This window comes from Paramisgurnus dabryanus, chromosome 6 (genome assembly GCF_030506205.2).
Source record: "Paramisgurnus dabryanus chromosome 6, PD_genome_1.1, whole genome shotgun sequence".
In the NCBI taxonomy this organism is placed as follows: Eukaryota; Metazoa; Chordata; class Actinopteri; order Cypriniformes; family Cobitidae; genus Paramisgurnus; species Paramisgurnus dabryanus.
In genome coordinates, this window is record NC_133342.1 from 28069056 (window position 1) to 28086426 (window position 17371).

Genomic DNA, 17371 nt, shown 5'->3' on the forward strand with positions numbered 1-17371 from the left:
GAACTAAACGAATTAGAAAATAGGATTCAATTTCATAGGTTTAGGAGATCCTGCACCTGCCTGCTATTGGTCAAGTGAAAGGGGAGTTTACCCTAAATACTTGACACTTCAGTTTTTAATACTACATACACATTTCCTGAATTTTTTGATTGTATTCTAATAAAGAGACTGAGAAATAATTATAATCACTATAAGATTGCAAAAACAACAAATCTAATGGTAGCATGGTGCCCTAAGACTTTTGCACAGAATTATAAAAATGCTCTGAGGGAGAGAGAAAGAAACTGAATGCTCATCGTCAATTGCAGATTCTTGCAGAGTGGTCTTTCTTGTGTCTCAGTCACTAAAATGGCAGTCCTCATGGTTGCTATGCCACTGTATTAAAGTGGAGGATGGCGCATGGGAAGGATTGTGGGAATGTAAAGCTGCACAGCAAACAGAGGGTCACCCAGCCGGATTCAAACAAACACGTCTAGCGCTCCTATTCAGTCAAAAGTTCAATCAGTTACTATAGAAACTTTCTCTTCTAATGAGTTACAAATGTTTCAGTTGTTGATTGAATTGTTTTACCAGCCAAAGATGTTTATTGGAGTCTTAACCCGTCGTGCTCAAAGTGTTTTAGCTTTTGTAATATTTGATACGTTTGCATGTCATAAGATTAAGTGCTTTTTTTATAAGAGCTTACGTGAGTTGAATAAACGAAACTATAGCACCAACTTGTGCATGAAACATTTAAATAAAGTTTGCTTAAATTAATTTGTAATGTGTTGCAAATATGTGACCCTGTCTGTGAAATCCATTCTTAAGTCTCATGAACTATTTATTTTATATAGAAAAAAACAATAAATCACAATAAATGACTTTAGCTGGGTTTTCACCAACTGAGGTCATATACTGTAATAGTATTTAAAGTGTTAAAAGCTCATATCTTGTTGAACAAGCCCAAAATCATGTGATGTCCCATTAAAGGGCTTCCAATTTGTTTGGACATCTACAGTGTCAGTTCCATCTTGGAAGTATTATCCATTAAAACCAAACCTTTCTGCTATTTAGCGCTTTATCCGATTTAGCCCTGTCAGAAAAACTGTTAGAACATTGCTGTGTTCGTTTACCACAGAATTCCTTTCTTGGTAGGTTGTCTGTCACCAATTATATCTCTCTGTTTATCCTTTGACAAGTTAATTCACATGCATGTGGACCGACGGCGAAGGCTTGTGGATCTTTCCCATCACACTTAAAACACGGCCGACCACCCTCTCCTCTCTCAAGTAGGCTTTTCACAGAGGCTTTAAGAAACTGTTTAAGGTATTTGCCCCTTTTTTCATCTATTCAACTGCAGCAGGCAAATCCTGGGAGGCAGAACCTGTTGATATCCCATAAGGGGCTTATATGACTCATCGTAGCCTAGATGCAACATGCTTGTTATTTGAACAGCTGCATCTCCACTCCACACTTTTATCAGGCCTATTGTGGCCCTGCCAGCCTGTGCTTTTTCTTCTTGTACGAAAATCTCTTGTCAAACTAAAAAAAAGATTGGTCATACTTTTTAAACAGACGGCTAGACAGTTTCTTGTGCGCAGGCTTGTATGATACATACAGCGGTTCATTTTGCTTCTCGTGCTCCAGCTTTAGGAACGTCTTTGTAGATCTTCTGGAATAGGAGAGACGGATGGCAAAGATAAATAGAAATGAGCAGTTTGATGTATGTGTATCATTTGAAAACACAATCTAGTGTTTTACATAAACATTCTAGGTGCTCAACAAATTAGATAATGATATTGACAATGCTTTCGGCATGGATTATATATTCATCAAATTCTTTCGCTTCAAATCTGCTTAATCCCAGCCTTAGGCCATTTAGGCATACTGCTATGTAGCCAGAATCCACTAAATGCTTTTTCAATTTTTTAGCAAAATCCTCTAAAGGGGGTCGCACACCGGATGAGAAGCGCGGCATCTAAGACAACTCTGAGGTATTGTACATCAGACTTGCACATTTAAGGGATAGTTCAGCCAAAAATGAAAATAATGTCATTAATGACTCACCTTCATGTCGTTCCAAACTCGTAAGACCTCGGTTCATCTTCAGAAACACAGTTTAAGATGTTTTATATTTAGTTCGAGAGCTTGTTTGACCCTTCATTGAAATACTATATACGGTATACTGTCCATGTCCAGAAAGGTAATAAAAACATCATCAAAGTAGTCCATGTGACTTCAGTGGGTCAGTAAGAATGTGTTGAAGCATCGAAAATTTTGGTCTAAAAATAACAAAAATTACGACTTTATTCAGCATTGTCTTCTCTTCCGGTTCTGTTGTGAATCGCATGCTTGAGACTAAAGTCACGTGACTGCAGTGACGCGGCTGACATACGGCACGGTGCGCACCAGCCCTTTTGGGGGGTTTTTGTGCGCCCACACACAAAAGTTTTGTTTACAGTCTGAGGGAGACGCATGCTGTAAGTAAAAAAAAAAACTTTGCAAACATGGCTGAGGCATAACACGTCAGCCACGTGACTTTAGTCTTGTGCACGCTGTTTACAACCGAACCGGAAAAGAGGACAATGCTAAATAAGTCTTAATTTTTGATAGTTTTGTACCAAAATGGTCAGGGTTTCCCGCAGAAAATGTGTTAGTTAAGGTGGTAGGGTTGTGCCGGTGGGCGCGCCGGGGGCGTGGCAATCAAAGGGGCGGAGCGTACGCGTCATGATGAAAATATTTTTTTTATTTAAAACACCCAAATTAAACTAAATTTTAAGAAACTATGACAGAAAATGAACACATACTAGATTATTATTTAATTAAATGTTTTATCAACAGGCTAGTTATCCTCCAGACAGTGACGGACCATGTCTTTCTCTCATTTCGGCCATGTGGCGTGTGCCCGCTCGCGGTGTGAAGCGCGTCCACGCTATTCTCTGAGATGCACTTGACAGCCTTTTGTGCAGCGATTTTTTTTTTTTTTTTTTTTTTTTTTTTGGACGACCTTAGGTGGGCCGCCCGAAGTGAAAAGTGCTGCGGGAAACCCTGATGTTTTTTCGATGCTTCAACACATTTAAACTGACCCACTGTTGTCACATAAACTACTTTGATGATGTTTTTATTAACTTTCTAGACATGGGGACAGTAAACCGTACATAGATTTTCAATGAAGGGTCAACCAGCTCTCAGACTAAATCTAAAATACCTTAATCTGTGTTTCCGACGATGAACAGAGGGAGGTCTTCTGAGTTTGGAACGACATGAGTCAATAATGACATTATTTTCATTTTTGGGTGAACTATCCTTTTAAATAAAGAGAGCTTAGTCATATAGCATCTACTACAAAATTCTAAATATACTTTAGCAGCCAATGATAATCGCTAACAATTTGGCACAGGGATTTGAGCAGCGTCCAGAATCACAGCGGACAGCCGCCTGTCAGTGTGCGTAAATTCATAGAAAATAATGTGTTCTGTTTTTAGATTCATGGCGCGATGCTGTGCTTCTCGTTCAGTGTGCGACTCCCTTTAATGCAGGGAAGTCGAACTCGATGAACGATGGCATATTCAAACTTGGGTCCCTTGGGCAAGGGTGAGGGCCACATGGATCACAACGTCCCCTAATGTTTGGTTCAGTTTCTTCATCTTTACATTCTGACTTATAATTGCATCATCAATGATCTTGCAACTCTTTACTATGTCTTGTCCAAAGAAGTGGATTTTTTTAGAAGTGAAACCCTGCATGCACTTAGAGGGGTTTGCAGCAAAAGACAGTCAAATTTGTTAAATACCAATAAAATGACTAAAGTGACATTAAAATAATAATTTTACTTACTGACTTATAACCTTTTCATTGCCATTTAAGTGAAATTATTGAACCTAAACATATAAGCCTGATAAAAACGCTCATTTACAGGAAAACATTTCAGATGCACTTAGAGGTTTTTGCATACTTTTCATGTACCGAATGCATACAAATAAATGTAACCGTAACTGTGCACTTTTCTCAGAATCAGAACGTTGAAAATAAAAGTTTGTCTTGTATTTCACAAGGGCATTTGATGGATAGAATTGAATTTAAGCACACATACAGTATATGCACACACACACACATAAACCTCCTCACACCTCGTCTGGCCAAATGCATTCCTCACGCAATTACTCTCCTTCTGAAGTTGCTTATTAGTTGGATCTTCTTTGTGGATAGTCCTTTCACTGAACTGTCACAGCTCCTGGACAAGCCTCTCCAATCCACAGCCATTTACAAATGAATGGGGCACCAAGCAAACCAAACAGAGCACATCCTTTTCCTGCTCTTTCACATCTTTGCTGAAAAGGAGGGGGGAAAACTCAATTTGTATTTGCGCAGACCATAAACAAACATCGGTCAGATCAAATGAGGCATTCAGAGACTGAAGAAAGGTCAGAGAGAAAGGGGAGGGCGAGAGAGGATTGAAGATACAGGACGGAGCTCTCCCAAGCTCACCAGTGCCAATTCACAAGCTCGGGCCTTTTATGAATGTGTCAGTTCTGCTGTCACGCTCATGATATAGAGAAACAAATCAGTGTCAGGGCGGAGGACAGCACACCTTCAACAGGTACCTGCTATGTGACTGTTCACTGACCATCAACACCCGAGGCTACAGCGAAATCACCGTTCCCATGAAACTTCACGGTTGTGGTGTTATAAAAGTTATTGTTTTGTGACAATTGGAGAGCATCCTCAAAGAGATCTCAGTGAAAGCCTTACAAAAAACCTGAACTTTTCTATCAGAGATATTTCACAGAACAAGGCCCAATTTCAGGAAGCATCCAGACACCTGGGAAACATAAAATAGCTTCAAAACAACGGTACATCTCTAATCCATGCAAAAACTACTTCTCCCAATAGTCTCAGCAGTGCGTTTCTTGAATGACATCACTCTGGGCGTCCGTATCTGTTTGGCTAAGTGCTTGGGTTTGAAGCAGTCAGTCCAGCATCCGATGGCTGTCACAGTCTCCTGCCAAACACACTCCATATTCACAATGCAGTTTAATTAATGACATCACTAAAAGGTTTGGTGCAGTGAAGTTTGCATATTGTTCAATTTCCTAAGTGCTTCTGTATCCTTCCCTAAGCAAAGGCAACATGGAGGGAGATATAAATAATGCACCTTTTCCCCAAAGTCCAGAATGAGGATACGGCAAAAAGGAGGAGATCCCTAATTATGTACCGAAACTGTTTGCGCTCTTTGATGGTTTTACAGGCCCCATCAATTTTAACTATCCCTCCTCTTACATGTTTACACACAGATAAAACAAAGTGGAACTGTTCTGCCAATTGCTTAAGCATTTCACATTGAGTTGTGTCTGCTGCTGTCTTGTAAGCCCGAGGATTGAGCTTGTAGCGACTTGTCAAGTGAAGATAAAAGGGAATCCTGTGGAACACCACAAGATCTCCTGTATAGTTGATTAATCCAGTTCATTTAGTCACAGCTGCAGCCTTTTTCTCAATATCGTCTCGTTCTGTGCACAAAGGTCATACTGTGGTATTTTGACGTATACACATTGTATAATTGACAGACTAAATAAGCAAAAGTATAGAGGCAAAATTATATGTTTGTAATATGGAATAGTTTAAAGGTAAAGATAGGAGTGCCTGATGGCCCGGGGCAAGCATGAACAAAGCTTGGGCCAGTTGAGATTATGATTAATATGGATTAATCTATATTTCAGTGATTCAGTTTCTGTACCTGTAACGTACAGTATCAATCTGAAAAACCTGAACAGCAATGTTTATTTCATTTGTAGCCCATGTTGTTCTGTTGTGTTTATTTGTGCTCATAATTTGATAATTTGTTGTTATCACTGACTGTTTATTTGTCTTTAACATTATTTTACATTTATACAAGGCTAGTACACTTTAAAAAATGCTGGGTCAAATAGGGATGAGCCATTTAAACAACCCAGCATTTTGGGTTGAAACGACCCATAGGTTAAATTACAGCCCAGTGGACTGGGCACATCCCTTTTCGACCCAACAACTGGTTGACAATAACTCTGCATTTGCATTTTTAGAATGTAGTGTTTGATGTCATATCCTTATTTATTAAAGGGACACTACACTTATTTTGAAAATATGCTCATTTTCCAGCTCCCATAGAGTTAAACAATTGAATTTTACGGTTTTTGAATCCATTCAGCCAATCTCCTGGTCTGGTGGTACCACTTTTAGCATAGCTTAGCATAATCCGTTGAATCTGATTAGACCATTAGCATCACGCTCAAAAATAACCAAAGAGTTTTGATATTTTTCCTATTTAAAACTTGACTCTTCTGTAGTTACATCATGTACTAAGAACGACGGAAAATTAAAAGTTGTGATTTTCTAGGCAGATGTGGCTAGGAACTATACTCTCATTCTGGCGTAATAATCAAGGACTTTGCTGCCGTATAATTTGTGCAGCAGGTGCATTAATATTACGCAAATAGTCCCCAGCTACTGAAAGTTACCAAGGGGACTATTTTCCGTTGGTCTTAGTACACGATGTAACTATAGAAGAGTCAAGTTTTAAATAGGACAAATATCAAAACTCTTTGGTCATTTTTGAGGTGTGATGCTAATGGTCTAATCTGATTCATTGGATTGTGCTAAGCCATGCTAACAGTGGTACCGCCAGACCCGGAGATCGGCTGAATGGATTTCAAAAACGTAAAATTCAGTTGTTTAACTCTATGGGAGTTGGAAAATGAGCATATTTTAAAAAAAAAGTGGATTTTCCCTTTAAGGTTACACAGGTCAAAAACAATAATCAGGAATATTTTAGTGGGTTTTTTTTGTGGTCATGCCAGTGATGAAATTTATAAATTGAAACTGACTTCCTAATTTATTTTCTGAAATAGAAGTAATTCAGCCGGATTATTCCTCCTCAAAGCAGATGTTGATTTGAACATGAGATGTGAATCTCATACTGTAAGTGCATCTGTACAATTAAATCAACAATATGTAGGATTTTCACCACTAGTGGTCGCTATTACACAATAATAAAAAAGGTAAGACTTCATGCCATAAGGAGGACAAACCATTATTTAAAACAGGAATTTCTTTAGATTAACAAATATTTGGAAACTTTTGGCATAATATAAGTACACAACTGCATTAAATATATCATACTGTGTAAGTGTTTTTTGGATATTTTATTACAAAACTCTTACATATGGTGGCCTAAATTTAAGTATATCTTAATAGTAGCAGGACACTCATATCCTACTTCTTCTCCAGTGCAACTGCTTCAGTTAATAAGCGCAAATCATAAATTAAACCAAAGATTTAGATAATTTTGGGGTGGTTTCTCCGACACGGATTATTTTAAGCCAGGACTAGGCCTTAGTTTAATTTGGAAATTTAACTTGTTTTAACAAACATGCCTTACTTAAAACACTACTGGCGTTCATTTTGAGGCAAAACAAATGGCACTGATGTATTTTAAGATATGTCAGTGCAAGTTGTTTTCAGTTTGGACAGCTCTTACATTTATTTTAGTTTAGGACTAGTCTAATAATCCCTGTCCGAGAAACCGCACCTTTAAAATAAAGTGCCCGTTTTACTGAATGTGTCAATACTTTAAGATCACTTTAAGTAGAGCAAAGTTTTCAAAGTACGGTTTACTTCCAATAGCCAAATGTAATTTGGGCTGATGACATTTTTTTATTAAATTAAGGAAACGTCTGTTTTACTGACATTAACAACTCTTATTATTGTAAAAGCCAAAATATTAACTGGGGCTTTATAGCTGATTAAAAATGTGCCAGACTGATGTCTGAGGTCTTGTGAAGCCCTCAAGTGGTGAGCTGAAGTACTGCAGGTGTTAAGGTGCAAATGACTAAAAAGCCAATGAAATTGGCCTCTAACCTCTACTGTGCAATACACAGTTAAGATTTAATAGACTACACTCTCCAAGCAGCTGTGAATTTATGTGTGATGCTATATTTCCAAGTAATCATCAATGTGCCAATGTTTATCTCTCACCAAGCAATATAATGTATTCTTATTGAATGATTTGCTTATCTCTATAGCATACAGAATGATAGGTATGCAATTTCTCACAATGATATGTCGAAGCAGAGAAAACCTCTTCATTATCTGATGAAGCACTATGCAGAGAGCTGTGTGATGAATTACTCAAGATGACTTTAATTCTGCCTCCTAAAGAACTGTATAGTCAATAACTACTGATACAATTTTTTTTCTAGGATTGTCACAACAGGTTAAACAACAACCTTGTCAGGTATTTAGGTAAATGCCTAGATAGACACTCACCTACACTGTATGAAAAGTCGGGATGCTCCCTACCCACATTTGTTTATTATTTCATGAAGAATTCATAAGCATATCCCAGAGGAAAATGTTTTTGCTCAGTTGTTGCTGTTTTATAGATTTGATGGAGTTCTCAGTTGTGTTGGGTTTCAGTTCATAGTCAGAATTTAAGTATTAACTTAGTCTCAGATGCTTAGGATAAATAAAAATAGAAATAAATTAGATTGTTAAATTACAATACGATAAAATAGATTTTATACTGAAGGTAAAAATAATCTGGATTTGTGTAAATTTGATGAGAAATGTCTGAGTTCATGTTGAAATTTTGTATTGACTTTTGATTGCAGACTTCTGCACATCTGACCTCAGTTTGTGACATTGCTGGATTCTTTTCTGAAACCCAGGAGAAATATCTAAGATGCAGGAGATAAGCTAAAATGTATTTGCTGTTCTTTTAATAAAAAATAGCTGAGATAATTAACAGGCGGATGATCCAAAATAACAGCTGAAATCTTTTTTAGTATGACAAGATGTTTAAAGCTAATCCAAAATCCAAATTGTTACACACTTGGTTATTTAGAAATCATGTGAGACCAAGCTTCTGCATCCAGCACAGCAGTAGGCTTGCCGCGATAGTCGGTGAAACGGTGATAACCGGTGCTTCAGCCTCTCACCGGTTAGATCACTTGCCCACCGCGACACCGTCTTTCACCGTCGTTTTGATATTTTCGTGTAATTAAATCATTTAGTTTCGTTAGAGAGAGCAAACACTTACAACTGAATGTGTCTGTTGTCTGAATTTAGCGGAGCTGAACGCGCATCACGTCACAGAGCAGCAGGTGTCAGATTTCATTTATTTCTGTCAGAGTTTGCGAGACGAGCTGACTGACCAGATGATGACAGAAGCCGCGTGCTTACTCGTTTTTGTTATAATATACATATATGATGTTTAATATAAGCGAGATCATTTTTGTTGTTGTGTTTTTCATCAAGAAAAATAATAAACCCATCATTCAAGCCGCGCTTTATGGAGAAGTAGCCGGTTGCTCTGCTTGGGACTGGCAGGTTCTGTGAGAATTACCTGCCCACATTGACTCGAGCACTTAATTAAACCAGCTGTTGCACTCACATTGCATGCAAATTCATACGCGATTTAACGCAGCGTACCCAAGCACTGCATTTAAACAGTTGCGTAATTCAAAAGTGAAAGTAAAATGTGCACATCTGAATGCGCATTTATAAGCCCCTCCCACACGGTGAAACCGGGATCACCGGCTTTGTGACGCGCCGATTAACCGGTGGGAAAATTCTGTCACCGCGGCAACCCTACACAGCAGGGCACCTTTAATAACCCCTAATACCCGAATGTGTAGCTAACATGAAGCAGCCCTTCCTTGTTTTCTACCCCCTTAGTCATTTATACTGTAGATGAATGGTCAGTTGCAGAAACAGCTACAAGAACCAAAAACAGAGCACACACATAAAAAAAGAGACTTGAGTTATGCTTCCTCTGCTCAACCCCTGACACAGGGCCCCTAAGTCGATTGCCTAAATATCATCTTAAAACATCTCAACTTTATAGTCACTTAAAAGTTTGTGGTAAAAATAATGATGCAAATTGGAAATAAATGATAATTAAACAACTTCATGGATGATTATTGCAAGAATAAATAGTATCCTATTGGCATCTCTTTGGCACTTTATACCAGGTTTAGTGCCAAGAGAAGCTTCCCACTCGTTATTTGTATTTGAAAATGTATTGACAGACTTGCTGAATTTGGACTCTATAAATTATGGGTCTCGAAAAAGCACTTGCTGTTGAATTTCTATCACACCTGTTTCTATCGGAAGATCCCTCTTACAAGTTCTGTTGTATAATATTGGGTTTTTAAGAAAACAGTTTACAAATGCAAGTCTTTGAATACTAAAAATATTCTTTAAATATTGACTACAATACAATTAACTGGCAAATCAACTTTCTGAGCACAAAACTAAAAATATATCTGATATTTTGGCTGATACATTATATACTCCTACTTACTATCATAACTATACAGAAAACGTTAAATCAACATTTCAAGTATTGCTCGTTTTTGTAGTGGGGACTGGACAGTCGGTAATTGCTTAATTGCTTGAACCTTCTACACATGCGCAACTCAACGATCCGCCAACAGGGGGCGCCAGTATATAGCGAATAACGGAACAGATAATGAGACAAGAAACTTATTTAAAAGTTAACATTTTTGCATTCTTTCTGCCAACATAAATTACGCATTAGGCTTTGCATCGGATCCCTGATCACTCACTTTGTGTTTATTTTGTGATAACAGAATGGATGTAGGCCAGCCCTACATTATCCCACTTACACTGCTACATACACACTCACACACAGAAAGAGAGAGTGACAGGCTATTTGAATTATTTTATATAGCAAAATTTGACATAAAAAGAGTGATGCATTAAACATAAGTACCAGTCAAGATTACCCGTAGTACCCGGATGATGGGTGAGCTATCAAAGGATAACAGACCTCTGAAGGACCAAAATTCAAGTACGGTATTCCAGAGCGCTGTGTAATAATAAAGCATAACACAACATATAAAACGCCTAATAAAAAGCGTTTGTACGAATCTAAAGTGTATAATCTACTGTACTGACAGTTTTATTTCGCCCTATTAACTGGAGCCGAAAGCGCGAATACATGAAATACCTTAAACAGGATGTGACGTCAATCTTCACAAAAACTGAAAGATTCGCGTTATTTCCGGACACATCGTTCCTTGTCACTAAACGCATCGTCCCACAGCCTGACATTACTCGACCAAAGACATCACGACTGACTCTGGCAATTAAACACAAGGTATGTAAACCCCTCAGTGTGTTGTCGTGCGAGACGAGGTCTGTATTGTGAGATAACAGTAATCCGTGTTAGCCGTGTTGCTAGCTGGCTAGCTCATCTGAAAACAACAAGGTTGCCAGATCGAGATATAAATACAAGTGAAATCGGTTGTGGACCCCGGGAAAAAAACGTGTGCTAAAGTGTAATGTGGCTAACGTTTAACATTTTTAATGCGAATCGTAAAAGGCAACGTTGATTGTTGGCTAGCTTGTTGACATAGCCCGGCTGCAATTCAGTATGTAAATACACGTACTCGTGTCACCGCTGCACCGAACAACGATGCTATGCTTTGCAGCAATGCATTTTCTGCTTTTATTTAACTTGCGTGTTTAATTAAGTGCATACTTTTTAATGGTGATACAATGAGAAGTGTAACTTTATGCGAGTATGTGATAACCATTATCTTGCATATGTATACTTAGCAGCAGTACTCCCTAAGAGATAAGCTGTGAGAAAGTAAAGCCATATTTCATCCAGTTATTGCCCTAAAGGAGTTTGGCACACGAATAAGAGCTGAGCCGAATCTGATCACTAAAAGACAAAATAGAGGCATCAGATGCTGCTATTTACATAATCACAGACAGTCACAAGATTTTCCTGTTACCAGTCATAAGCACGTTGTGTTTATTGTTAATATATGAAGAGCTTAATCAAATGATTCTGCCAATAAACCTGTATTTCTGAATGACCTGAGGCCAGGATTAAGCAGATTTGAAGCAAAAGTATTTGATGAACATATAATATGTGTCGAGAGCATTCAGTTAATATCCTTATCTTATTTTTGACAGAGGTGGCTTTTGAATCTCTTAATGTTATTTAGGGATTCTTAGACCTTGTTTACACTGGGTGTTCAAATCTGATTTTTCTATATATCTGATCATATTTAGCAAGTGTGAACGGCAGAGATACACATGAAATCCCGTTTTTACAAATCCATTTTAAGCTACAATTATATGTGGTTTGAAATCCGTTTTGGTTCTGAACCTTCGAATTTGGGATAGCTTTTTACTTATTTCACATTCACATAACACGTAAAACCATCACGTCAGACGTTCTTTTGTCAAAAGCAAGTTTGTTGTGTTATTGTCAATGTGCGAGTGAAAAAGGCAACAAGGAATAAAACCACATATGCCAGGCCCCTATTTCTGCTGCTGCTTTTTCAAACGCAGTAGTCCACAACCTCGCCTACACGTTTTCATATTGTAAGATAACAGTCTTATCCTTACGGGGCTTATCCTAGTCCCAGACTAAAGTGCATGTTTGAGCTGCCTTGGTTTAAAAACATTTTGCACTGACATATCTCGACATATATCAGTACCATTGTTTAGTCTCAAAATGCACACCAGTATTGTTTTTTGTAAGGTTTGTCTGTAAAAAAAGTACTTAAATCTACTAATGTAATAATAGGCCTAGTCCTGGATTATTCTAAACCCTGTCTGGAAAACTGCCCCTAAGTGTTTGAATTCACGTGGCACTGCGCAGACAGAGAATTTTATGAAATCAGAGTACCATGAGAGTGATGTGACAGCACTTCGTTTTTGCGGTACTTTAATGTCACACATTTGCTTAAATGTTCTGTAATTTGTAAATTAATTTGTTAAAATGGCAACGTATTTACTAATTATTCCTCTAATGTTTAGGGAGGAGCACATTTCACATTTTCAATGTCCCAATCTTAAACTTGTCATGATTGTTTTTGTGTATTCCCATTTTGGTTAACCAGCCATTGAAGTTGGTGGCCCTCTGAAGCCATGGTGGAATATTACCAGATTTTAGGGGTGCAGAGAAATGCTTCTCCAGATGACATCAAAAAAGCGTAAGCTTTATTTTTGGTATTACTTTGTTCTTGTTACATCCCTAAAAGCAAGCTATGAGACAGCATACTTTTATTCCAACCATCTCAAAAATAAAGTTTAAGTTGTACTGAATTTTTTTTACGTATTTCTGGCTGCATAGTACTATCATCATGCTTTTTCTTTATAGTTACAGGAAACTAGCTCTCAGGTGGCATCCAGATAAGAACCCAGATAATAAGGAGGAGGCAGAAAAAAAATTTAAAGAACTTTCAGAGGCTTATGAAGTCCTTTCAGATGGTAAGTCTTACAATTCATCATTTAAAGTAAATCCTGTTTCTTGTTTTCTATCTTGCTAAAATAACAGCTGATCTGTTTCACTGTGATGTAAATAAAGCACCTTTTCTAAATCTTTTTTTTTGTTCGTTGCCATTATACACCTAGTTATCCGCCTTGTTCAGACTATGTACATACTTTTAAGACCCTCCTGCAGAAGGGTGGAATTTATAGCTAATATGGTTTTTCTGATAGCTTTAAAAAAAAAAAATAATGAATCATTATGCACAGCCACACACATCTGGGGTGTTCCAGGTGTGATTCAGAGCTGAGGCATGCATGAGTGGGACAATTTATTCAGATTATAAAGTCAGATGGTCTTATAAATTCATTGTTCTAAATGAGATTAGCATTAGAGTTGCTAAATTGATACTGTTATGTAGTACTGCCCATGGTGTGCACCGTTTATATTTTGTGGTTTTAGTAAATGTAGAGTCAATGGCATTGCCTAATGTTTCTTTTACAATCCTTTAGCAAACAAGAGGAACTTGTATGATCGATATGGTAAAGATGGATTAAATGCAGGCGGAGGTAATTTTTCATGCAATCATACATTTGATTATAATGGTGATGTCAGTTGTGGTGATTATTACAAAGCATCAGTTTTATTTTATTCGTCGTGATGTTTGAACCTGTCACATTTGTACAGGAGGTGGAGGAACACACTTTAACGGTGACCACTTTGGAACATTCACATTCCGCAATCCAGAGGATGTATTCAGGGAATTTTTCGGTGGAAGAGATCCATTTGCAGACTTCTTTGGTTAGTGTCTTTGTGTGTTGACCATGAAAACGATGCTTGTTAATGATGAAATCTGTGTTTTTTGTTTAGTCTTAAGAATTTATATGCATGAAATTCCTGAAAAAGGCACAAAAAAAATGCCTAAAAAGGACACGCATTGTTCCTGCTGTGTTGATTGTATCTTAAAACGATTTACATTATTTGAATCACAAGAATTCCAGCTTTCTAAAGATATGTGAAATGTTTAGCTTTATGTTTTTGAGTTGTTGTATTTTATGAAGTTTTCTGTCAAATAATGTAGGGTCCCTCCCACGGTACCCTGAAATTTTAATGGGCTAAAGACAATTTACAAACATCTTTTTTTTTGGACTTCCAGGTGGAGATCCATTTGGCAATGACTTTTTTGGTGGCGCTCGAAGGCACCAGAGGGGCATGAGTAGGAGCCGAACAGGCGGGTCTTTCTTCGGGGGCTTTGGTGGATTCCCACCTTTCGGGGGAGGATTTTCATCTTTTGACTCAGGTCGGCTGCTTGCCTGTTTCACACTAATAATACTTTCCACCAATGGGATTCATTTGTTCCTGATATAAGCTATTGGAATAATTTCTACTTTAGGTTTCACTCCATTTGGCCATATGGGAGGAGGTGGCTTTACTTCGTTCTCCTCAACCTCATTTGGTGGAGGGGGAGGCGGCGGTGGCGGCGGCGGCATGGGTAGCTTCCGCTCTGTGTCAACATCTACTAAATTCATCAACGGCAGGAAAGTCACTACGAAAAGGTAAGCACCATTTTCAAACCCATGGTTTGTAGGGTTGAGTTACAAAGCAGTGTATTTGTATTTCATGGATGCGCTGTTTATTTGCGTCCGTAGAATCATTGAGAATGGTCAGGAACGGATAGAAGTGGAAGAAGACGGACAGTTAAAGTCTCTAACCATAAATGGTAAGGAACAACTCCTGCGATTGGAGCACAAGTAAGCTAACGGAGCCGTTTCAGCACAAACTTGAGCTTAATAAACAATGTTAGTACTGTCGTTCCGATGTCTGTACATTTCGTTTTCCTGCCTGCCTGTTTGTTGGTTGGTTGGTTTGTTTTTGTTTTTCTCCGTTTATAATTTTATGGTTGTTTTTTCCAAGCAGTTTTGTTACTATATTTATAAATAAGACTGTCAGTATTTTGCGCAGGGTACGTTTTGTTTTTTACTTGTATTTGGGACCATAATGTGAGCTCACTTTTTTTTCCGCAAGCACGTTGTTGTGTTGCAGTATCCTCATGAATGCACATTGGCTTTAGAGTAGCGCTTATGGGGCTGGAAGGTAAATGAGAACTTTTGAATTGTGCAATTGTGCATGAGTTACCCATCTGAGTGTGTTGAATTGGAATACGTTACTTGCTGTTCAAACCTTATGGCAACTTGTCTAATTAGTTTGTTAAATATAATCTGTGTAAATGCTGGTAGAACGCTAGATTTATTGTACTGATATGCAATTTTTTATTAATATTATTATTATTATTATTAATTTAATTGTTTTGTTCATTACTATTATTGCATGTACAACAACAAATGTTGTTTATAGTTCTAATGTCTTTACTAAATAACCTGATAAGAATCAGCGTTAATGTTATGACTGATATATGAACATTTCAAGGAACTTTGTGTACTTTGTAAAAGAATTTGAACCTAAATAAATGAGTTTCATCCTTTTTGGGGATGTGGCAGCTCTGTGGTCTGTGTAGTGTTGCTTTAACAGAGAGTGATTTTTGCTTTTCCTTCAAATCCATCTATTGGGGAGCGTGTTGTCACGTGGTTGCTCAGACTAATAATGCTTGTAGTCTTTTAGTCAACTCAAAAAAGCATTGTGTGTTTTTTTTTCAAATGCATGCATTTGCTTTAGTAGTAAAGCAAAACTAAATATGTTTCAGTTTTTGCAAAATGTGGTTTAAATACTTCTTGTCTGACCTTTCAATTCACTAAAACTCCAAATATAGGCATCTAAAGAATGATAAGAATCTATTACATTTATATTTCTTATTTATTTGGTGTATTTATTATACTTTAAACGTATAACACATCAGGAAATGGCTGATGCATTATTGCAACTTTTATTAATAATCTATTAACAAACATTCTGTTATGCTTAACAGATTAATACTCAAACACTAAATAACATTTAACATATAATCTGTTAAGCATTATTTAACAACTCATCTGCATTTTAAGGTATTCCTGCAAAGTTAAATTTATAGAGCATTGAAAAGTAAATGTTAAAGTCCCTAAATCTATATTTCATTTAAATGTCTTGGTTCAATGCCTTGCTAAATTTGGCGGCAGTACTACCTGAATGCATGGCTTTGTACTAACAAGCTTTATGATTTTGTTTGTGCTCTCTAAATGCATATATCTGGATCTCAGAGGTGTAGTATACCGAATGCAGATTTTTTTATCATCAAAACAGGTGAAAACTGACCGGTTATAGTAATATTGCCTCCGAAAACTATATAGGCAGGTGCTCTTCCCCTTCTTACTAAACCACACCCCTTTCTCTAGGAAATGCCCAGGATGTAAACATGCTGGATGGTCACAGACAGAGAAGGGAGCTCCCTAACTCTTCCTCCACCTCCTCACATTCTTCAAGACAGTCAGCTCAAAGAGAGGAGCAAAATAAAACGACAGGCAAAGGTCAGAAGCTGATGTTTTGTGTGATATGTCTTGAGCTCTAGAATGACCCATGACTCCTTTGATATTAAAAGTTGTGTATCCCAACAGAGCAAACTGGATTCAAGAGGAAGAAAATGACAGTAAAAGGAGAGACCAAAAAGGCCAAAGAATCCTAAGATTATCTCTGCATCTGAGCTAATCTGTTACTGATATATTTTAGCTGTAGATATTCATGTTCACCTTAACCAATCTACCATTCTGTTTTGTTTTGTTGTTTGTTTTTATTTTTAGATGATATTTTGCTAATAATCAGTAATTACTGCTCTGAAAAACTGTGACCTTATTAGAAAATAGCAACGAATTTTCATGCAGGTATGTGCAACTTAGCATTTTCAATTTCATTGTTTTGTTATGACAGAATCAGTGCTCATTCGGTTATATGAAGCAGGCCTTAAATTTACAGTAGTATGAGCAAACTATCCTTTAGTAAAAGTTAAGAGCGTAACACATGCGGTAAAGGTTTTCTTGTATTTGGTATTGACCTTAATGTTGTGCCCAAGCAAGTTAATACTGAAAAATATAAGCCACACACTACCACAGTTCACCTGTAAATGCAAGTCCTGTCAATAAACTTGATAACTTTTGCCACCTTTACACGTGATACAAG

At 37.4% G+C, this 17371-nt stretch overlaps 2 protein-coding genes across 2 annotated transcripts in view; both read left to right on the forward strand.

Moving 5' to 3' along the window:
- Positions 1-4688, forward strand: part of rbm33b (RNA binding motif protein 33b) — a 68864-nt gene extending 64176 nt beyond the window's left edge. Inside the window, exons 13-14 of the mRNA XM_065276246.1 lie at positions 1912-1973; positions 4535-4688. Coding sequence (XP_065132318.1) covers positions 1912-1973; positions 4535-4688 — 216 coding nt within the window. The remainder of the gene's footprint in view (positions 1-1911; positions 1974-4534) is intronic.
- Positions 4689-10984: 6296 nt separating this feature from the next.
- On the forward strand, positions 10985-17358 carry dnajb6a (DnaJ heat shock protein family (Hsp40) member B6a). The gene is made up of 10 exons (XM_065276438.2): positions 10985-11137; positions 12900-12992; positions 13160-13269; positions 13780-13836; positions 13955-14068; positions 14424-14567; positions 14661-14823; positions 14917-14987; positions 16594-16725; positions 16813-17358. The coding sequence occupies exons 2-10, from the start codon at positions 12928-12930 to the stop codon at positions 16878-16880; spliced, it is 924 nt and encodes a 307-aa protein (XP_065132510.1). The 5' UTR covers positions 10985-11137; positions 12900-12927; the 3' UTR covers positions 16881-17358.
- Positions 17359-17371: the final 13 nt, after the last annotated feature.